Source organism: Coloeus monedula, assembly GCF_965178545.1.
Source record: "Coloeus monedula genome assembly, chromosome: 28".
Classification (NCBI taxonomy): Eukaryota; Metazoa; Chordata; class Aves; order Passeriformes; family Corvidae; genus Coloeus; species Coloeus monedula.
Genome location: NC_138808.1, coordinates 4,285,751 through 4,308,238, shown reverse-complemented (window position 1 = coordinate 4,308,238; position 22,488 = coordinate 4,285,751). Strand labels below are relative to the sequence as shown.

The window sequence follows — 22,488 nt, the reverse complement described above, 5'->3', positions numbered from 1 at the left end:
ACTTTAAAATATACAATATTTCACATTCGAACATTCGGTCAAAGAAAGGCAACTCTACGTGTGTAGCTAAAACCGGAATCAAAGGAGCAATGCACAGAGAAAGAAGCCAGTGGTGGGAGCAGGCCAGGGCTGGAGATCTGGGATTACACAGGGACTACAGGAGTACAGAGCTGCCAGCCCGGGGCTGGGCACCGAGGGAGAGGCCACGGGAGCTTCCATGCGATGCTTTAGGGACTGGGCTGTCCCCAGGAGGGGCTGGATGTGCCCACCCAGCCCTGCCCTGCTCCCACCACGCACAGGGGGAAGGGAGAGAGGGCAGGACCCCACTGCAGCCAGGCTGGGGGGGCTCACTGCACACACGGGACACAGGAGACATTCCCTGGGAGGCAGCACTGGGATCCCACAGCCTGGGGCCAAGCTGTGGGTGATGCTGCAGGATCCCCAGCTCTGTGAGCCACGCAGGAGCTGCCCCTTCAGCTCAGGGGCACTGCTGAGCCCTTCACGCAGGGAATGTCTGATGAACCCCGGCTGATCCCACAGAACCCAGGCCTGGTGCTTCCCTGAGCAGGCTGGCCCTGCCTCGGCCCTGCAAACCCAGCTGGGCTACACCCAGGCAGGGAAAAGCCAATTCCCACCGAGGTGTCCACAGGCCCAGCCCAGCTGTGCATCAAACCTGTGTCCAAACCCAAACAAACACTGGGGGTGCCCAGAGCCCTGCCCAGCACTGCCAGCCCCTCACACACCACAGCAGCTTCCAGTGCCCTCCCTGTGGACACTCCCTGGCTGCCTGTGCGGTGACCCTGGTGCAGAGGTGGCTCCCACACCACACCACACTGACCAAATCCTTCCTGTCCCTTCCTCCCAGCCCACACACACAAATCCCAGCTGACACCACCTCCCCCTGCTGCTCTGCTCTTCCCTTTGGAGCTTCCTGCTGCTGGAGCCCGCTGTGAACCAGAACGATTGTGCCACGCTGAGCTCCAGCCCTGCAGCTGGAGCGCTTCCCCATCTCTCTCCTCACCCACCAGCCCTGGGGCCATTCCGGCCCCTCCACACCGAAATTCCTGAGAGCTGCAGCACCACCAAGGTCCTGCAGGGCCATGCGTGCTGCTGCACATCCCTCGGCATCGGTTCCTCCCTCAGAGACTCCCTCAGGAACAGCAGCTTTTCACCTTTGCTCAGGGAGCTGCCGACTCCCCATCCCTGGCAGTGCCCAGGATCAGGCTGGATGGGGCTTGGAGCAGCCTGGCCTCGTGAGAGATTCCCTGCCCGTGGCAAGGGAGGTGGGACAAGAGTCCAGGCTCCCTCCAACCCAAATCCAGGGTCCAGCTCCCACTCCCGTGAGTTCATCTGCACAACTTGGAAATAATCCCAACAATCCCCACCTCCCCGTGGATCCACCGTTCCCACTCCCTGTAATGAACTTCCAGGCAGGAAACCCTTCCCAGGCAGCTTTCCCCGTGGGGAGCAGCCCAGGTTTGGAATCCCACCCTTCCAAGAGGACGCAGGAATAAAGCTGATCGGGAATTTCTGCCCGGGGAAGCCACCCACAGGCAGAGCTGCAGCTGCTGCTGCTGCTCCTCTCGCAGCCACTCCGTGGAACTGCTTTGCCCTCCAGTGCCCACATCCAGCACTTACACCCTCGGGAAAAGCCCAGATCTGCCCCAAAGCTGGGCCTGCAGCAAAGCTTTGCCCCGCTAATTACACCAGAGGAGGAAGGAAAGGTTTAAAGCAGACGAGCAGGAGACTAAAGACCCACCGGAGAAATTTCTCACTATGAACAGAGCACACCTTTGTAATATTTATCAACACTGTCACTTCTGCCTGTGACCCAACAGCCACGACAAGGGATTTTGGCAATGGGCAGGGAGAATCCAGCTGGTCCCAGGGCAAACCAAACCCTGGCACTCCCACCCTGCTCCCACGGCTGCTCCTGACAGGGGCCTCACTTTGCCCCGCTGAACTCAGGCAAACCCTCATGAAACACAGCCCAAACACTGCCCCTGGGCAAAGCCAGATGGAAGCACCTCCTTTCTCCTCTGCAGTTTCTGTATCAGGGGCTTGGACCAATATTGGTTCTGTCGACAGAAAATAAACCCCTGCCCAATTCAAGCTGGAAGGGAACAGTCTCCACAACCAGGAAAATCTGTGTGAACCCCAAACCCAATCCTGACCTGGCTCAGTGCAGAACTTTGCCAGCACCAACTGAGAATACTTCATAAAACCAGAGCCTTCTCTGCAGCCTGTGCTTTCCATCAAACACCTGCACTTGGAGTATGACCTTCTGCCCTGTGCCTCCTGCTCAGGGAGACAAAGCAGAGCCCACCACAGTCCCACAGAAATGCAAGGGAGAGGCTGGGACCTGCTCCATGTATTTACACACACATGAGCTCTCTGGTATACTCAGGGTAAATGAAAGCAGTGGCAGAAGCAGAATATGGAGTAAAAACTCTGAATTTGGGGTATTTTCAGGTGGTTTATTTTCTGTCGATGCCAAGCCAGCTCGCAGCAGGTGCAGGTCTCCTGTGGGGGGTCTGTGGCTAAAGGTTTATGGCAGCAACTGCTTGAAAACACCAAGGTACTTCTGTGTGAACTCTCCCTGTCACTCCTTCCCCAGGTTAAAATCAGGTAAAGTTTCTCTCTCCCATGCACAAACTATGGAAAAAAAGAAAATCAGAGTCACCTTGTGTTTGGGAACACTGCATGAGGTGTAAATGGGGATATTTTCACTATCTGATCACAAAAAAAAAAAAAAACAACCAAAAAAAGGAAAGTTTTACAATCTTTAGGGCTCTCATTTTTAAATAATAAAAAAGTATGACAAAATAAAGGAAAGTACTTCGGTAAAACTTGCAGCTATAAAGTACAAACTATTTCTGACAAGATTCAGTAAGCAAAGCAGGACAGAAGCCTGCAGAGAAATGAACCCAGACTGAAATGCAACACAGACCGTGGTAAACTCAGCAGCACGACTTCTACAACTCAAGTAATGAACAGACATGATCCCTGAAAGAAAACAAAACCCCCAGCTGCAGCTGGAGCCCACCCGGCAACGAACCCGGCTGGAAACTGCTCCCCAGGTTACTTCACATAGCCCAGTGTGGGGTTTCCAACCTTGGAGAAATGAAGAAGTGTGGTTCTTAAAGGTTAGTTAATGGGGCAAAACAAACCAAGCTATGTAAAAGTTGTTCTCACTTGGCAGGAATTGCTCAGTGAAACTTCAATGTTCTTTAAAACTTATTTCCTTCCATCAGTTTTGAAGGAATCTGAACCTCCCACACACAACTGCCACTTTCTTGACTCCTCGTCCCCATTCTGTTCCTGGTTTAATTGGTTACAAAAATCTGATTTGCCAAAATATCAGCCCTGAAGGGAGGGAATGTGAGAGGCAGGTGAGAGCAGCTGCAGGTGCAGGGCTGGGCAGAGGAAACAGGGCTGGGTTAGTACAAGATCCTCTTGCAAATACCTTGTGCAAGGAGATTGCCACAGGCTGGGACAATTCCCACTGCACTCCCAGTTGTCCCTGGAGAGGAGGATGGTCCCCAGGGCTGCCACCCTGAGCATGAGGGTCAGGGCAGGGCACAGCCTCCCATTCCCTGCCAGGCTCTGCATTCCCTGCAAAACCCACTCACAGGGAAAGCTCAGCTCTGCCCACACACCCCAAAGGTTCAGAAGAGTCCACCAGGAGAATCCCACCCTCCTGCTCCACCCAACAGTCCTTCCAAGCCTTAACTCCTTCTCAGCTACAAACCCAAGATTTGCTCATTTGAACCAAAGCTCTATAAATATATTATTAAAAAAAAAAAAATAAACCACAAATGCAAACATTTACCAAGAAAGGAAGAAAAGTTACAGTGAAATGAGGCCTTGTTATTGTCTTAAATCAGGCAAGCCAGGAATTCCCTGGAGGAGGCCTGTCTGTTTTCAGTCCTGTTCCAACCACCTCCTGTCTATGCGTCCTCCAGGCTCCCCAAAATTCCCCTGTCCACCAGGTGTGCTTTGAGCGTGTTGAAGATGTGGAGCTGCTGGTCTGGCCTCAGGGTCAGGAACTGCTGGATCAGTTTGCTTGGGTTGGGGCCTCTGCAACACAAAAGCCTCGTCAGCAATGGGGCTCAAGGGCAATTCCATCAGAATAATGGGCTGACATTCATTGCTGTGCTGTCCATTCCTTCCCCAGGTCTCCCCTGGGAGCCCAACTCCATCTGGGATGTGGAAATGGACTCAAAAGGCACAGGAGGCTGCAACACCCCAAACCCAATCTATCTGAAGAGGATTGTGCATCTTATCAGCAGGTGCTGCCCCTCGGAATTCAAAGCAGCCACATACAGGCACTTCCACAGCTCCCCCAGCACATCCTTTATGCACCCACAGGCTTTTTCCTCTGTGCTTGGCTACAGAATGCTTGTCAGTGCTGCAAAATTAGATTTTCCTGCTCGTTTGACTCTAGAAACCTGTCCAAGATTCACAGAAGGGGCATGGAGGAGTTTCAGTGGGACTGGAATAACAGCAGCCCATGGGAAGTGAGGGTTGTGTTTCCAGCTCTGCTAAAGGTGCTTCCCCTCCTCAAGCTCCATTTCCTCTGTGTTGTACTTCCAGCTGTTTAATCTATCCAGGAGCACAACTGCCTGTGATTCCCAGCCCTGGCAGTGACAGGAAGCCCCCAGCCCAGCAGGGCCCACGCACCTGATGAAGCTGGCGATGTACACGTTGACAAAGGTGGCCATCAGGTACTGGCAGTCGAAGCGATCCATGATCCCCCCGTGCCCTGGGATGGTGTTGGCGAAGTCCTGTGGGAGCAGAGGGATTGCACTGAGCCCTCCCCAGGACCTGTGCTTGCTTTTGTGCCCTCCCTCACTGCACTCACCCCCTGCTCCAGTTCTTCCCAGAAGGCAAAGTCAGACCAAGGAAACATTTTGTTTCACGTCTCCCTGCTTTTGGATGTTGCTCTGTTACTCGAAGGTCAGGGAAGGCCAATGTTTATCTGCTGCCACCCTGCCTTGCCTTTCAAGGCATCTTAACTGAGCACAGGCTGTTTATATGTAAAACCAGCCTGCAAGACATCAAGGGAAACCTCAGATTGCAAAATTTCCTGGCTGGATCTTCCTTCCTCTACCTGCACCACAGCAGGGTTTAGAATATCACAATTAAAATCTTAAGGTCTCTTTCCTTTTGGTCAAAAAAACCCCAGATCCTGCTCCAGCATCTTATCTGTGACTGAACAAACCTCCCTTCCCTCGGAGCTCTGGGACTGCACCAAGTGGCAGCACCCACTGCGTGTTTCCTCCCCAAAACCTCCATGACTTTCTCCATCCTCACCTTGATTTTGAAGGCCCTCTTGAAGCCACTGGCAAAGAAGCCTCCGAAGGGCCCGATGAGGGAGGCGAAGGTGGAGAGGGCGATGCTGTGGATTTGGAAGGGGTACATCCGCACTGTCTTCTGCAGGACAAACAGCACACGGGGGTTCCAGTGAGAACAGCACTGCCTGCCCCTCCTTCTCTGCCCCCCAGGCTTTAGCTCAGTTGGTTTTCACATGGGTTCATGTCCCACCAGACTTGGGATAATTCCTTTGGTGTCTCAGTCAACAACAGGCACCACTACATTCCCCTTATTTCTGGATGCACCTCTGTCACATTCCTTCACATCGAAACACAGCCCTGCTCTTTCCTTAGGGGTCCTATCCCACTAAATGAGACCCAGGGAGCAGAGAGGGTCGTACCCAGCCCACCACAGACTGCAGCACCACGGGGATGTTATACTCCTGCAGCTGGAACAGCTCGGAGGGCTCGCAGTCCACGGTGAAGCTGTTGGTGTCGTTGTTGAACTCCACGGGGCAGGTGAAGCAGCGGTACCCAGACATCACATAGGACAGCTCCAGGAAAAAGAGACAAAGGAAACATGATCAGTGCTTTCCTCAGGGGAGAGGCCATGCAAGGAGATGAGGGAGGAGGGAACCATGCTCCCAGCTTCATTAAGGAGATCACTGCCCTGAGCAGCAGTAATTGGCTGAAGGCAGAGGAAAGGCAGTGAGCAGGCTGCACCCTGAGGTGGAGGGACAGCAACAACAGCCACAGAGAGGGACATAAAAACAGGGCAAAACACTCCAGGAGTGTGGAATTCCCCACACAGCCCCTGAAATGATGCACAGCACCATCCAACAGCAGCAGAGGGAAAATGGTTAATTATTGTAACGAGCACATCACAGGTTTAACAGGGACTGAAAACTTCCTCCAGCACTTGGCTCCATCAGCAGGGTCTGCACACAGCCAGGGACCACTTCAAACCCTGGGCAGCAAGGAAAGCTGAAATATCTGACAGAGATTCAAGCCTGACTGCATTTTTTAAACAAAATACCGTGACCCTATGAAGGGAAAACTGCAGTGGAGGAAGCACCATGATGGCCACTTACCAGCAATCCAAACAGAACGGTGGAAAAAAATCCTCCAATAAAACCCTCCCAGGTCTTCTTTGGGGAGAGCTGCCAGAGAGAGAGAGAGAGGGGGATGATTATTGATACACCTCTGCAGTCCTTCCCCACTTGTGAACTGCTGAGGCCAACACAGAGGGCCACCACCCCACAAGTAAGAGTCTGGTCAGAAGCTGACCCCAGAACCTCGGTCTGAAATGGTTCATTCATGGCTGGACTCGATCTTTCCAACCTAAACGGTTCAGTGATTTAGTTTTATAGCCTCAAAGACTGGGATGCACACCAGGTTTAATCTGGAGGCTTGCCTCAGACCCATAAGAGGCCACAAAGCAGGAGCTGGGGGAGCTGGGGGACCCAAAGGAACCAAAATTGGCATTTTGTCCCCCAAAGTGTCCCAAACCTTGATGAGCGGCGTGCGGCCGAAGAAGAACCCGAACATGTAGGCCATGATGTCATTGCAGATCACACAGGAGATGGGGACAATGAACCTGCAGGGGACAAGGGTCAAACCATCATCACACAACTCCAGGGCTCAGTGAGCAGCTGCCACCACAAGGCACTTTGCAGTGCCACCACACCAATGTCCCCTCCTCCAGTGCAGTGCAAGGAACAACCACGGGAAGCTCCAAGGGGAATCTGAGGGTTTCTCCAGTGCTCTGGACTAAAAAGCAGGTTGTGTGCCCACAGTGGCCTGTTTGCAGCACATTTTCCTTAGCCACCCTCAGCAGGGTGTTGGACTCTCCCCTCCTGACCTCCTGTGGAAGTATTTCCTGCATTTTGGCAGTCAGCAGGAGGGTCCCAGCGCACTCCGGGCTGGCTGGGGCAAACTGAGGAACGTGAGCCTCAAAGTGGCCAGAATTCATTCCTGGCCCTGCTGGTTTTGGCAGGACCACCAAAGGGGCCTCCCCTGTGCACAGCAGCTGCACTGAGGTGGCAGCAGCCCCCTCCTGCCTTTCAGTGCTGAAGCCCCACAGGAGCAGCACCTCCCTGGCCATTCGGGCTCTGGGTATCAGCAGAAAGCACCCACCCAGCCCCAATGCCACCTGAAAGGTCCCTGCACCCCACAGCAAGTTTACAAAATTCTCCTTTGCAACATCTCTCTACATGCTGAAGTGGCACAAAGCAAGTCCCAAGTCTCTGAGGACTCACTCAATGTTTTGCTGCTCTGAACAGGCTGGTCCCTCACAGGAAGCACCTTCTCCTTGGCCATTTGTTTTTGTGAGAGAAGTTTTAACTCAAAACTGAATTTTGAGATTAAAAAAATTAGATATTAGGAATTTAATCCTACTGTAATGGTGGTGAGGCCCTGGCACAGGTTGCCCAGAGAGGTTCTGGACTCCCCCATCCCTGGAAGTGTCCGAGGTCAGGCTGGAGGGGGCTTGGAGCAAGCTGGGATAGCGGAAGGTGTCCCATGGCAGGGGTGGCACTGGATGATCACTAAAGCCCCTTCCATCCCAAACGAGTCTGGGATGCTGTGAAAACACAGCTTTTTCAGGCTGCAGAAACCAAAGCAGCTCAGGAGGCAGAGCAAACTCACCAGATCATTCCTTCAAACAGGTTGTGGATGATGAGGTGTGACTGGGTAACAACAATCAGCAACGTCACGTGGGTCCAGCCAAACTGGAAGAGAGGAGAGCACATTGTCCAGCCTGCCCAGAGCCACTGCCAGCACTGCCCAGCTCAGGTGCTCAGAGCTCCTCAGAACAGCTCAAGCACGAGGGTACCAGGGCACCTCACCCGCAGAAAACTCATTTATTATCTACTGTTTGTTAACCAGCCAAATAAACAGGATGAGCTGTCTTGTCCTGAGTTATTTTGGCACCATGGGGTTAACACTGGCCTGGCATCTCCACAGGCCCCGAGTTTAACCTCACCAAGACCTGAATTTAACCTCACCAGGCCCCAGACTTTAACCTCACCAGGCCCCAGACTTTAACCTCACCAAGACCTGAATTTAACCTCACCAGGCCCCAGATTTTAACCTCACCAGGACCTGAATTTTAACCTCACCATGTAGAACTGGAGGCGATAGTGTTTCTTCACCAGACTCAAGACAAACATGCAGAAACCTGAGGAGAGACAGAAGGAAAGTCAGTGGTGGGAATGTGCCTTCAACAGTCAGAAATACTTCTGGTCCACGATATTGCACAGCTGCTGGGGGTTCTACTTGAATAAAGAAGCACTGTGGAGTGGGAAAAGCACTGCTGTGGAAGTCACACCAAGCAGCACTTGGACAGATGAACAACCTGGCTGTCCCAGGAAGATTATGGAGTTTTCTCCTCCAGAACCTCATGGAAAAGATTTGCCAGCACAACTCTCCCCATGCAGCCCAGTTACAGCATCCCTGGGGAGCAGAGACAATCCTGCACTGGACACAGCACTCCAGGCAGGAGATTTCTCCCCTCCATCCCCGACATTATCAGGTGGTGCCCACCTGTCAGGTAGAGGGCGAAGGAAATGAAGCGATGGTATTTGCTGAGGATCCTCAGGGGCTCCTCCCTCTGCACCAGGGTGAAGAAATAATCTGTCACCGTCTCGCCGTAGAAGAAATAATTCACACACAGCAGGAAGTACCTGGGGAGGGTGGGAATCTCGTCAGCAGGAGCCCCAAAAGGCTCCTGAAGTGGCTGATCCCTGAGGTTCTGACACTGCTCTAGGATGCTGCCCACAGCTTTTGCTTCTGCCAGCCAGAGCTGCCTCCCCCAGTTCGGAAATGTCACCTTCCTTCCAAGGAGTGGCTGCACCTCTGAGCCCTGCTCTGGGATGGGTCACAGCTGGCATTTGGGGTTGGCCGTGATGCACAAAGACTCTGTCTTTAGGTGGCACTGGTCAACTGGCCTCTGCCTCCCAAAATCCCACATCCTGTGCATCCCAAAACCAGTCACCTGCTCCATACCTCACAGAGCCACCTTTTTGGAGCCCACTTTTGGGGCTTCTGTGCCCCAAAAGCCCCACTCCTGCCCTCTCCACAGCCCTTATGTAGTGACACGACAAGGGGGAATGGCCTTGAGCTGAAGGAGGGCAGGGTTAACTGGGATATTGGGAAGGAATTCCTCCCTGTGAGGGGAGTGAGGCCTTGGAACAGAGTGCCCAGAGCAGCTGGGGCTGCCCCTGGATCCCTGGCAGTGTCCCAGGCCAGGTTGGACGGGGCTGGGAGCAGCCTGGGACAGTGGGAGGTGTCCCTGCCCATGGCAGGGGTGGCACTGGATGGGCTTTAAGGTCCCTTCTAAGCCAGTCCATCCTGGGATTCTGTGATTTTCCTTTACAAGTGCTGCCAGCACAGGTCACTGTCAGCACACAGCAGCCCAGGGCCTGTGGCTGTGTCCCCTGGGTGCTGCAGGGGAGGTGTCAGTGCTGCACACAGGGATGGGGAGCAGCCCCTCACTCACCAGCTGAGCGTCCTGAACCAGGGCAGGTCATAGGAGTGGTACACGTTGTAGCCAATGGTGATGATCTCGTGGAAACATTTGATCTGGACACACATCACCTGCACAGAAAACACATCCAGGCACTGTAATTCCTGTTGGTTAAACACCTCTTCCCTTGAGGAGACAAAAACCAAGCATGTGCAGAGCAAAAGGTCCTTCAGCAGCTGCAGGAGCCTCCCAACCCCACATGGGAAGCTCAGGATGTCGTTTTTCCCTCCTCTTTCCTCTGCCAAGGAGGTTTCTAAAAACTCCTCGTGTTAGTTCCAACTGCAGCCAAATACTGACCAGCAGATTCCTCCCGGGTTTCCTCCACGGAGAGAGGAATCCAGGACCTCTAGGACACAAGGTCCTGAGCTCCCCATGCCAGCAGTGTCCCAGCAACTTCCCCCCGCTGCAGTGAAGGTCAGGACACCTCTCTGGAGCACTTACTATTGTCATTAAGACCATGGGGCCCAAGTAGATGATGATGAAGAAGAAGGTGATCATTGCCAGCGTGAGGATGCCTCTCACCCACCAATTCTTCCATCTGGGCAATGGAGAAGGAAAACATCAGAGAAGGACAAGACAGAGCAAAGCAGACAAACAGTAGTGTGCTCTCTGTGTGTCACAGGAAGGAAATTGAGCCCTGGAAACCCCAAGTTTCCTCTCAGCGGTGCAGAGAGACCTTGATGTGCTGATAAAGGCCTCGCTGCAGCAGCTGCACTTCAGCCCCACTAAATGCAGAAAGCTTTACCCAGGTGCTGAGCCCTCCCAGGGCACTGGAATGGGATAGGGCAGCCTCTGCTCCTGTTCTGCTGCAGCTTTCCCACACCTTGGACAAGCTGCAGGATAAATTCAAATAAAGTGGGGACCACTCCCCCTCTCTGCACTGCTTCCTGTGAGGAGAGATGGCCCCTGTCATGTTGTACCCTCACTGCTTTCCTTCTGTGAGCCTCTCCCACCCTCACAGCACACTCAGGAAAGACACTTTCCTTCTGCTGTGACATAAACAAGACACTTTCCTCCCAAGCAGTTTGTGGAGAATATCCCTGGCTTGTTCCTAAATCCTGTCCTTGTCAGTGCAATTCCTCAAGCATTCCTGCAGAACTCAGTCAGAGCAGTGGCTAAAAGCCCCCGCAGCTCAAACCTTTGCTGTGAGTGCTGCCAAAGCCACCCACGAGCTCTGTGGGCCTGCCCCACCCAGGCCCAGACCTGCCAGGACCCAGCAGGCAGCGAGACCCCCCCAGCACTGCTCTGCCCCCTCCTTTCCCACCCAAAGCCCTGACCCTGCTGCTTCCCACGGCCCCAGGGGCTGGGAGAGGCTGGGGAGCTGCTCCTTCAGCTTCCAGCAGCCCCCACTGGGAGAGCACAGGGGAGGATGCTCAGGGAGGGTTACCTCGAGGACAGGTTGGAGAGAGCCCTGTTCAGCACCTCTGGAGTGTCATCCGACGTCGGCACTGCGGACGAGCCCCCGAAGTCGGATTTGCTTTCGCTGTCTGACGCTGTCTCTCCATCCAGCTTGTTCTCAGACTCTGACTCCTGCAGGTCAAAGAGAGCCAAGGAGCTTCAGCAGCCACTCGGAAGGACCCTGGGCTCCAACACTTACCACCCTTCTGCTTCGGCACAAGAGAGGGAGGAGAAGAAAATATTCTGGGTGTTACACAGGGTTAAACCCATGAGAAACATCCTCAGGTGTTTTAGGTGGCGTCCAGGAGGGGTTGGATGGTCCCTCAGCCTCAGCAGCAGGCACAGAGAAGGGCCTGTTCCCCCTGCACAGCTACAGATGCCCCGCAGTTGATTAATGAGGATTTCCAAGAGAGCAGCAAGTGCTCCGGGGCTTGTTAGCAGGAAATTTTACAAGGTCCCAATCCCCAGGCAGATCTCAAAGAATGTAACACTGCCCAAATTAACCAGGAAGAAAGGCCTCCAAGTGGACAGGCTCAAGGCTCCCGGACAGACTTCTGAAGTGCTGACTACTTGAGGACACTAAAAATAACACCGAGCCCATCCTCAGGCAGCTGAAGAGGAAGAGCCTGGCTTATCACCCTGGCCCAACCATCCCCTCTGGCCACAGAGGAAACCCGAGGTGCTGGAGAGGGACACACGTGCTCTGTGTTTTCCCTGCCCCTTGGACTGCTCCAGCACCCAGCCCCGAGCAAAGTCCTGTGTTTAGGGGTAAATAAACACAGGAGAGACCGCTTACTGAAGGCTCTGCACCAGCCCAGGGGTGGGAAGGGGATTTCAGGTGAGTCCTGGCTCTTCCCAGTGGCAGTTTTCACTCTGACCCAGCTCCTGAACAGAGGACAAACCCACAGCTCCACGTTTTGCCCCTCGCTTCAGCTGCACAGCTTCACCCTGCTCCTCGCTCCTGGAAGCAAGGAAGGAAAGGGCCACACCCTGGGGAGCATCCAGGCAAGGCAGAGTCCACACACTTGGCCTCAGCCCACAGGCGATCTGAAAACTCCAGAAGAAGTGAGTGTGCCTGCAGGAAAAGCACAGTGGGAGCTGAGCTGACAAATGCTGGGAGCTCTGCAAACAAAGAGACTTCATCCCTTGGGGCTGCCAGGCAGCGCTGCCCAGCTCCAGAACAACCAGATCTGCTGGGGCTGGCTGGGTGCAGTTCATGGCTGGGAGTATTTGGAGTTCAGTAGAGCAGGAAGGCTGGAGCTGCTCCCTTATTTAAAGCAGAAAAAGGTAATTATTCCCCCAGCTGGAACGTGTCAATGGCTGCAGGCCAGGATCTTAAATCAGACAAGGACAGTGAGGCACTGGCAGGTGGAGGCAGCTAAAAATACATTGGTGATGTCAGAGATTATTCCCAGGGATGAGCAGAGCTCCAGCCACACACCAGCAGCACCCAGTGTCACCTCCTCTCTATCTTCCTCCACGCTCCTTCTTCCCATTCATCCACTGGGAAGGAAGAGTTTGGGTTTGCTTTCAACCCAACACCTCTGCCAGCGCTCACACAGGTTCAGGGAGCTGGCAGTGAAATGCAACCTGGCTTTTTTTTCAGCTGTTTTTTAACTGACCCATAAAATCCACTTGGACCTCAGATTTTGGAGAGATTTAGTGCCATTTAGACACTCAAATCCATAAGGCAGCTGCAAATGGCAGCAGGCAAAGAGACTGGAAATGATAAAACTCCCTGGAAACCACAGATTTGGCATCTTTGAGCACAGCACAGGTCAGGTTTTGGGCAATCTGTGCTCTGTATTTAGCTACAGCCTCTGTTCCCATTGCAATGCTTTCTCCAATAAAAGGATTCTCTGCAGAATTCCCCTGGGAGCAATCGAAATAGCTGCAGCCAGAGGAAAATCAGCTTCTCCTCTGTACAGGCTAAACTGAAAATCCCCAAGCACATTTCTCATGCAGTCCCGGTGTCCCTCACCCCACATAAGCCACCAAAGGCTGGTAAAAGGAGCAGCATCCCTGTGTTTCACTCCCCAAAGTGCAGAGCACGCAAATCATTCCTGCCTGGGGGCAACGGGAGCAGAAGCTTCACAAAGTGCTGAGAGACCAAAAGGAAGGGAAGGAGCACCTGTGCCTTCCTCACTTCCAGTCCTGGCCAAGAATGTGAAAGAAAAGCTCAAGGACTGAGGAATCTGATGGTGCAACCGAGCTGATGTCCTGATCCCTGCCGTGCCCGATCCCTGCCACAGCCTGATCCCTGCCACAGCCTGATCCCTGCCAGATCCCAGCACTGATTCCCTACACCACCTGCACCACACAGATGTTGCAGGTAAATCCATGCAAAACCACATCACCAGGTACCTGAGCCACCAACTGCAGGGCAAGACCAACCCAAACCTCGTCTGCAAAGGGCTCCAAGAGAGGAGCAGAGCCTCGCTGGGTCAGTCCAGCTGTTCCCCACTTCACCCTCAGCACTGGGAACAGCAGAGGTGGAGCCACAAACACAATCCCCACAGCTCCCACAAACACTGCCAGGTTATTCCCAGAGAGCACAAAGGAGCTGATCAAGAGGTTTGTCACCATAAAGGGAAGTTGTGAGGGCTCAACATGAAATGCAGGACTCATTCCTGCCATGTCTTCCTCGCTCAATTTAAGCCTGATGGAAGAAATCGCCAGCCAAAGCGAGGGATAACTGACATTTTAACATCTTCACTTTGAAAACAACTGAGCAGCACCAGGAGTGAGCTCTTCTCCCTCCTCAGATCCCCCTGAATCGGAGCGTTGAGATTTTATAGGACATTGTGCCAGATACAGGCTACAGAGAGGACTCAGTAAGTGACACTATTTTTATACCTTTTATGCAAATTGCCCCCATCAGCCTACAAATCATCAGTTTAAGCAGCTGAGTGGGTGTTAAATAATGTGTTTAAGCCTGAACGTGATGCACCCTGAATCCAGCTGTGGCACTGCCTGGGGACACCCTGTGGCACTGCCTTGGGGACACCTCCCACACATCTCCTCGGCTCTCCTGTCCTCCAGCCCCGTGTTCCCGAGGATCACCATCCCAGGGCGCTGCTGTCACAGGCAGGGATGCTCCCAGGTCTGTGCCGGGGGGATTTCAGCTCCTGACAGGCAGTGCTTCTGCAAAAGCTTGGAGCTGCGCAGGGCAGGGCTGGGCTGAGCTCGGGCTCCACCAAACCCCCCCTGCAACACCACCACCACCAGGGGAGCAGCCTCTGAGAGATCCCAGTCAGTGCCCAGCCACCTCCCAGCAATCCCAGTCGCTGCCCAGCCACCTCCCAGCAATCCCAGTCGCTGCCCAGCCACCTCCCAGCAATCCCAGTCGCTGCCCAGACACCTCCCAGCAATCCCAGTCGCTGCCCAGCCACCTCCCAGCAATCCCAGTCAGTGCCCAGACACCTCCCAGCAATCCCACCTCTTCCCACTGCTGCTCCTGCACGGGCACAGAGCTGTCTCCAGCTGTATTTATTCCATATTCTCCTACCACAGCTCTCCCTCACCCATTTTTCCTGGAAGTTCCTGATATTCCCCGTGTCCCCTCCTCCTGGGCAGGACACTCAGGACGTCAGACATCCACGTGCAGGATGCAGAGCTGGGAAACCACTAAAACCCCTCAGTAAGAGCAAAGCCGACCTTCCCTCTGGTTACCTTGGCATCTGGCTTCATCCTTCCATTTCTTTTATATGGTGAGCATTACAGCTCTTAAAACACAATCAGAGGCAAAAGCTTTTACTGTTTTCGGGGGTTTTAACCAATATGGAGTTATTAAACTAAAGAGCTTTTTTGTCCAGCTCTGTAGGTGAGCCCAGGGCTCCTTCCTCCACTTATCGTCTCACTATTGAACACTTCTTACAGAAGGAAAAAGGAATGCAGGAATAAAACCAAGACAGCAATGTCCATTTTATCCTAATTCCTTGATTTCTACACAAGTCGTGATGAGGAGAAAGAGCAAAACCCCAAATCTCTGCGAGGGCTGTTTCTCCTGACTGCTGAACCGGAGCTGGGAAAAGCCAGATACCTGCTCACTTCTTCTACTCATGGCATCAACAGCTCTGAGCAACCTTTGTCAACGGGGATTTCATCACCCTGAAGAAAAGATACCCAGAGAAATGAGTTTGTCTGAGCTTCCTTTAAACAACTCAACTACTTCAAGCAGGTGGTAAGAAATTTGTGCTCACACTGAAATGGTTTTCTCAGAGGAAGCCGTGAGCGCTGGGTTTTTTACACAAATATCCACGACAGGATCTCAGTTGCCATAGAAACGAGCCTGCTCTCTCCCTGCCAAAAATCTTCTGCCCAATACAGATATACAGTTAAGTATTCAACGCTGGCAGATTAAATTAGTTCAAGAAATGCCATTATTTAGGTACTTTCCTTGGAGGCAGGCACTGTTTTATTTAGACTTCCTGCCAGATTTTAACAAGAAGCTGTGACAGAAAATGTTATTATAAAATAAATGCTGAAGAGGGAAATAGAGTTGCTTTTTCAGGCAACAGAGCTGGCAGCTGGAACAAAAGGGACCAACTGTACCTCTGTTCTCACCTCTGAGAACATCTGCAGGATCAAAGCAAATATAATTAATTTAATGAATACAAACCCAGCAGCCTCAGTAATGGAAACCTCAATGTCTTCCAGAAGGGGCTTTAATTCCTACATTCAGGGAAACTGCTCCATTCCTCTCCCCTCTTCCCCCTGCTTTAACCTCCACAGCACATCCCAGAGCTGCTGTGCCCCCCAAACCCACCTCAGAGGGACCCACCAGGGTCCAGAATTCATCCCATTACTCCCAAATTACAGGATATTCTCTTCCAGGGGTTTACAGCTCGGGAGGGTGAAACAAGAGAAGTCTGGAGACCATTAACACCAGAAGGAAGAATCAAACTTCCAGGCTTGATTTGTAGGAAGGTCCCAAAAAGCACTGGGGTCTTTTTGCAAGTGTTTTTTACCCTGGTCTTGTGCTGTGACATTATCTGCAGGGCAATTAAATTCAAGTTTCTCATGTCCCCCCCACCCAGACATCCACCAAGCTGGCACCTAGTGCTGGCTGCCTGATTTGTTGTCTAAAAAACCAACAAAACTCAGGTTTCATTTATGTTGATATAGGACTGCCTTCCCCATCCCGAAATAACCACATTCCAGTTGAAAACAGGCACGGAAATTAGGACATGCCTAAAAATGGAGCCCTTTAGCAGATAATAACATCACAAAAAGCAGGAATGTTTGCACAGTGGCTGAAAGAGCGGAGAAAACTCATCCCTGATCCCAAAGCACCGGCTTTGTTCGGCTCAGCCACGGGATGTGCTGGGAGCCAGGCTCAGTCTGCAGCCAGCACAAGCCTCTGGTACAGGAGCCTGATCTCCCTGAGAGCAAACAGGATTCATGGAAGTCGCACAGGATTCATGGAAGTCGCACAGGATTCATGGAAGTCGCACATCCCCGGGACTCAGCAGGAGCTCCTCCTCTGCTGGGACCCCCAGCACCCACTCCAGGGGCTGCTGCTTCCAGGAAATCCTGGAGGAAAAGGCAGCAGGCGCCAGCTGCTGTGTACAAAAGGAGCACAAAAATCGGTGGGTGGTTCTGGCATTCCCCCAGAATTTCCTGCTGCTCAGAAAGGAACCTGCCTCCCCCTCTGAACACGTGATGGAGACGTTTTGGAGAGCAGCTTCTGGGTTCTCCTGGGTCTAAGTGGCATCCTGGTGCTCCTGGGGCATTTCTGAGCTGGCACTTCCCTGCAGAGACACAGGAACAGGAGAGCCGAGCTCCAAGAGCCGCTGGGAGTTGGTGCCTGAGGGAGGCTGGGGCTGTGTCTGCTGGAGCCTGCACAGACATTTCAATCTGCTGTTGTTTGGGAGAGCTGGGAGCAGCGAGAGGGAGAACAAACAGCTCTGCAGCAACTGTTCACACTGGGAGGTTACTGCAGGAAAAGGCTATTTTTGTCCTCTGCAATGAGAGCCTGCATCACGCCAAGGCCAGTGGCTTCTGATCCTCAATTCCTCAGGAGTTCGTACAGATTTTTCCAAAACATGACGAGAGAAAAAAGAAAACCCTACCAAGCCATTTAATCTGCTGACTCTGAGGGGGTATCTCGCACTGTCCTGCTCACGTTTCTCTCCCAGTCCATCCCACTGGCTTTACCTGGACTGCTCAAGGAGTGCACTTGGACCAGTGTGTTCAGGTGTGATCCTGACCAACCCAAAGCTGTGGTTTGCTGAAGTCACAGGTGTCATCAAGGCCAGGCTGGACGGGGTTTGGAGCACCCATGGCAGGCATTAAGGTCCCTCTCAACACAAACCAGTCTGGGATTCTGTGATTTTAAGGGTTTTAACTCCCTGGGGTCCTGGGGATTTTTCCTGCTTGGAAGATACACACAAACATCCCAAGTTCCCTCTTCTCAGCACCAAACATCCCCCCCAGGAGTCACCCCCAGACAGCACTGCAAGCACATCTGGAAGCAGGAGCAGAGACACTGTCCATGGACAGAACAGTCTGAGTGCCTCAGCCTGCACCAGGGACAGCAGGAATATCCCCCATCACCTCTGCCATCCTGATCCCACTATCAATAATAACAACAAACGACCAGGAGCGAGGACAGAGTGCTGGAGCAGCAAGAGAGAGCCCGGGAAGAAGCTCCCAGATGCACTAAGATCCAGCAGGAACACAGAAAACAGGACAGCCTGGAAGTGAGGGAACACTGCAAAGGGGGACACTCACCTGTGCAGCCCTCCAGAGCAGACAGAAATAAATCTCCCATTCACTGAACAAGGATAGGAAAGGGAAGCCAGCTCGGAACTATGCAAAGGGCTGAGTAACAGGAAAAACAGCTTGGGGGTTTGACGTGAGCACTGGGAGTCTCCCTGCTCGCTCTGTCACACACAAGTGCTGCACACAGAAGGAAACAGAGCCATCCAACCTTTAAAATGACAAAATCTTCCTGGGATCAAACTTCCCTGGCATCACAACTGAGCAAGGACACAGGTCAGTGAAAGGAGCAGTGGCCAAGTCAAACACCTACCAAAGGAAGTGCAGGCAAAGGTGTTAAATTTGAGAGTCACTTTTCCACTAGGGACACACCCAGCCCAGTCCCTGTGGCCACAATTAACGATGCCCAGGAGTTGTCAGGCACATACAGAGCCGAGCATCAAACTGCAGGGAAGGCTGGAGTGTCCTCTCCCAGCAGAGCTGAGATTGTGAACATCTATCAGCAATACATGAGGCTCGTGCTTCAGGAAACTGGTGCTTGGAATTGAGCCCAAGATCATATTAAGAGCTATTAAAAAAACAATCTTATGGAGTGGACCTGGAAGCAGACTTGGACTTCAGGCTGCCTTTATGGTGGATGAGACGAAGAGAGGCATCACTGCAGTGGTTGATTGGGTTTGGTCCTGCAAGAGCCTCATCTTGTTATCACAAACTCCCAACTAGCAGGAGCTCTCCTGGAATCTGGGAAGTAACAGGATTTGAGATTGCCTGAACCTCCAGAGTGCCTGCACTGTTATTTCTCTGTGTCCTGCACCTCTCCCAAGCTAAAAGCCACAACTGGAGCTGCTGCTCCCGTTCCAGCTCACCCCAGGCCACTGTCCCCAGCCACCCTCCACCCCCCTGAGCAGACCCAAGGGACAGCAGAGCCCTCGCTCAGCTCAGCATCTCCAGAGCACATCAGACCACCAGGGAATTCTTGCAAAATGCCTGGAAGCACAAGGAATAAATGCCTGGAAGCACAAGAAATCACGAGGCTTGGATGCCAGAGTCTTTCACTTTTTGTACCACACAGACCAGATGTAGCCAGATAAAAGTCACATTGTCAGGCCCCTGCAAAACCGGGCTGGAAGGAACCAGAATTTTCCTCACGAAACCCTTGGTGACACAGAAGGAACCAGAATTTTCCTTATCAAACCCTTGGTGACACAGTTATCCCACCCTGGCACAGACAGCTGCTCGTGCAATGTCTCAGCAAGCAGATGGAAAAGGAAAACCTCCCCAGTCCTCACTGTGGAGTCACACAAAGTACAAACAGCTACTGAGAAATGATCATAAAATCCCCCCAAACCAGCAGGAGCCTTCAGGAGCTCGGCAGGCACCAAGAAACAATTTTCTTTTGCGCTTTTCCTGTTCTCTTTGCGGGCTGCAGTGAAAATGTGGTTTCGTGGGATGTACACAACACTAGAGGGAAGGCACTGACCTCTGGGTTTAGATTATGAATGAGACTACAAAGCAGAAGAACAAGTCTCTAAAGACCGGGATATCCTTGGGAGAGGGTGGGACCTGTAAGAAACTGGAACTTGTTTCACGGTTAAGCCCTGGCACAAAAGCTGTGGTGCTCCATCCCTGGAAGTGTCCAAGGCCAGGCTGGACAGGGCTGGGACTGTGGGAGGTGCCCCTGCCCATGGCAGGGGGTGGCACTGGATCCATTCAAAGGTCTCTCCCAACCCAAACCATTCCATGATTCCACGATCCACTCTCAAATACCAACAGACACCATCAGGTAACAGCATCCTTTGTGCTCAGCCAGTGGGTACAGGCAACACCAGGGCAAGGTTCCCTGGCTTTTCATCACAGAGAGGAGAGGGAGCTCACTGACCAGAACAAACAGATGTTGCCTTGTTCCCTCTGAGATGAAGACTTTGTGCTGCACAGCGGTTTTAACAAAAATCGATTTTAAAACGTTCTGGCACGAGGATCTCCTGAGGCAGCCCGGCCTCAGCTGTGCCAGCAGGGGGGACACATCAAAGCTGGGCCAGAGTGCAAGGGTCAGAGCAGCAGAAAGTGAATCCAGTCTCTCACTTCCCAGTGCCAAAACAGGAAAGTGGCAACAAGCACAAAACACCGCGATCTAAAACCCAGCCTCGATGTTTGCATCCCGCTGGAGCGCGTTTCTGTCAACACAGAGCTGGGAGCTCTTTCCAGAAGCCTCCAGGGTTTCTGTCGAATAAAATATGCACTGCTGAATTATTCCCCTTGGCAAGGCTCCCCAGCAGGCACAGGAATGTCCCCTCTCGGAGCAGCACCTGCACAGAGCCCTGGGCAGCCCCAGAGCACCGGGAGCAGCACACACACGAGCAATTCCGCTGCTCCCAGGCTTTTCCAGGCATTTCCCCCGCACTGAAAACACAACTGCTGGATCTCAGGGCAGGAAATCAAACCCTGCCACCGAGCATGGAAAGCACAACGCTGAGGAGGGTGTCACTGAGGGCAGGGGTAGTAACCAGGTAACCTCCCAGCAGCTGCATTTGGCAATTTGGGGAAATTCTCTGCTCCCATCACTGCCTTCTGTTAGGAAACATCACATTCAGCACCTCGGAGGAGCTGTTCCTCACTGCTTTTTTCTCTCTTGCAATTCATTTTGAGCTGTTTTACGAGGAGCATCAACATTCCTTCTCTCTAGTAAGGAACCTCCAGGTTGCTGACTCGAAGGAAATAGCAGAGGGGTCCTTCAGAAGGCTCATTATATGTGAAAGCACTGGCGTGGAGATAACAGGATTGCCCTGGGAATAGCAGCCCTCTGACCTTCTTTAGGAGCACAGCACGAGGAGCTAAAGCGAATCCCAGCTGGCCCAGGGAGTTTGTTGTGCACCAGTTAAGCAGCACCAGCCCTGCCAGCCTCTCGAGGGAGGTCTTCCAACTCCCACTAAAGTTCTGGAATAGAAAACTCCCTGAAGGTTTTCTGCTGCAGAGTAAATTCCAGCTGAGACAAATGCACTTATCTCGAGGCCTCACCCTTTGCACAACCACCACAAAACTGGAGCCATCTTAGAGCTCCCTTCCCTCAGGTAAGGAAATGTGGTGGCAGAGAGCTCCAGCTTACTGTGAGAGAGGCCCAACCTCCAGATCCACACCAGGGTGACCCATTCCCACCACTGCTGGCTCCTTCTGCCCCAGATCCCTCCCTGATCACATCAGCACAACGAAGTTTCCTCAAACCTGCCCACACAGCCTCTAGCAGGTGTTTAACTGGCATTAAAAACCGCATTAAAATCGCATTAAAATTGCATTAAAATCGCATTAAAATTGCATTTAAATTGCAAAAGAGTTTTGTGTGATGACTTCATGCTGCTCTCAACTGCACCCTTCGTGCACTAGGAGAAAACATCAATATGATGCTGCTGAGGGCTGATGGACCAGTCCAGGGTCGTTCCCAAGGTAAGTGCATTAAACACCAGCACAGCACGAACCGCTTTTCCCTCCAGCCTTTGGTCCCTGTGACCCTGCAAATGTTATTTACAAAGTTTTCCCTGACTGTTTATTCCTCTTGGTCCCTTCCTCTTCGGGGAGACGCAGGAGCAGAGATGACAAGGGTGACAAATGACTCACAGAGCAACCTCAAGCATCCAGACGGGCTCAGGCTTGGAACAGAAGAGACGTTACAGGAAAACAGAGCCAGGTTTGCTTCCCATGGCTCTTCTGCCGTGAAAAAGCAAACTCTTTCCTCTGGAGAAAGGCAACGTTAACCCTCATTAAACTCCCACAGAACCCTCGCTGGGAGGGCATTCCCTGGGCATGACTTCGGAGGCACCAGAGCCTTCCCTAAGGGAACCCGAGGGATTCGGAACCCCCACCCGATTCCCTAAGGCCGGCTTAGGAGGTACCCAACTCCTCGCTAAGGGGAGGTTTGTAACCCCCACCCGATTCCCTAGGGGTGATTTCGGAGGCGCCAAAGCCTTCCCTAAAGGCAGGTTTGTAACTCCCACCTCAGTCCCTGGGGCTGGCCTGGGAGGCACCGAACTCTGCGCTGAGGGCAGGGCTGTGACCCCACCTGAGCCATCCCACAAACGCAGCTCACGCCCAGATCTCCGCTCCCACACGGCGGATCCGCTTCTCGGAACACCCCCGGGGCCGGGCTCCGCTCCTCCGCGGGTGTCGCGAGGGGCGAACAAACCAAGTGCGGGGCAAATTCCCCGAGCGCGGGGCAGCCCGGGGGCCGCAGAGCGGCCTCACCGCGGGGCGCCGGGACCCGGCGGCGCACAGGCCCCGCGACCCCCGGCGCTCCCCGGCCAGCCCCCGGCTCTCCCCGTCCCCCCAGTCCCCTCACGCCCCCCGGGGCCGCTCCGCACCTTGTCCTGGGGGTCCCGCGCCCCGCCGGGGCCGCGCCCGGGCCGCAGCCGCGCCTCGCTCATGCCGGACCCGCGCCCGCCGCGCCGCGCCCCGCCGCCGCCGCCAGGGGGCGACACAGCACCGGCAACAGCCGCCGACCAATGGGCGGCACGGGACGGGCGGCGGGGGCGGGGCCAG

The 22,488-nt window shown here is 53.3% G+C and overlaps 1 protein-coding gene across 1 annotated transcript; it reads right to left on the bottom strand.

The window, feature by feature from the left end:
• Positions 1 to 22,410, bottom strand: CDS2 (CDP-diacylglycerol synthase 2). Its single transcript, XM_082298267.1, has 13 exons — positions 22,311 to 22,410; positions 11,228 to 11,370; positions 10,282 to 10,378; positions 9,814 to 9,911; positions 8,859 to 8,998; positions 8,435 to 8,493; positions 7,962 to 8,044; positions 6,825 to 6,912; positions 6,407 to 6,475; positions 5,717 to 5,869; positions 5,317 to 5,436; positions 4,684 to 4,787; positions 1 to 4,080 (listed from the first exon to the last, which is right to left on the bottom strand). The coding sequence occupies exons 1-13, from the start codon at positions 22,371 to 22,373 to the stop codon at positions 3,951 to 3,953; spliced, it is 1,347 nt and encodes a 448-aa protein (XP_082154393.1). The 5' UTR covers positions 22,374 to 22,410; the 3' UTR covers positions 1 to 3,950.
• Between the last annotated feature and the right edge of the window lie 78 nt (positions 22,411 to 22,488).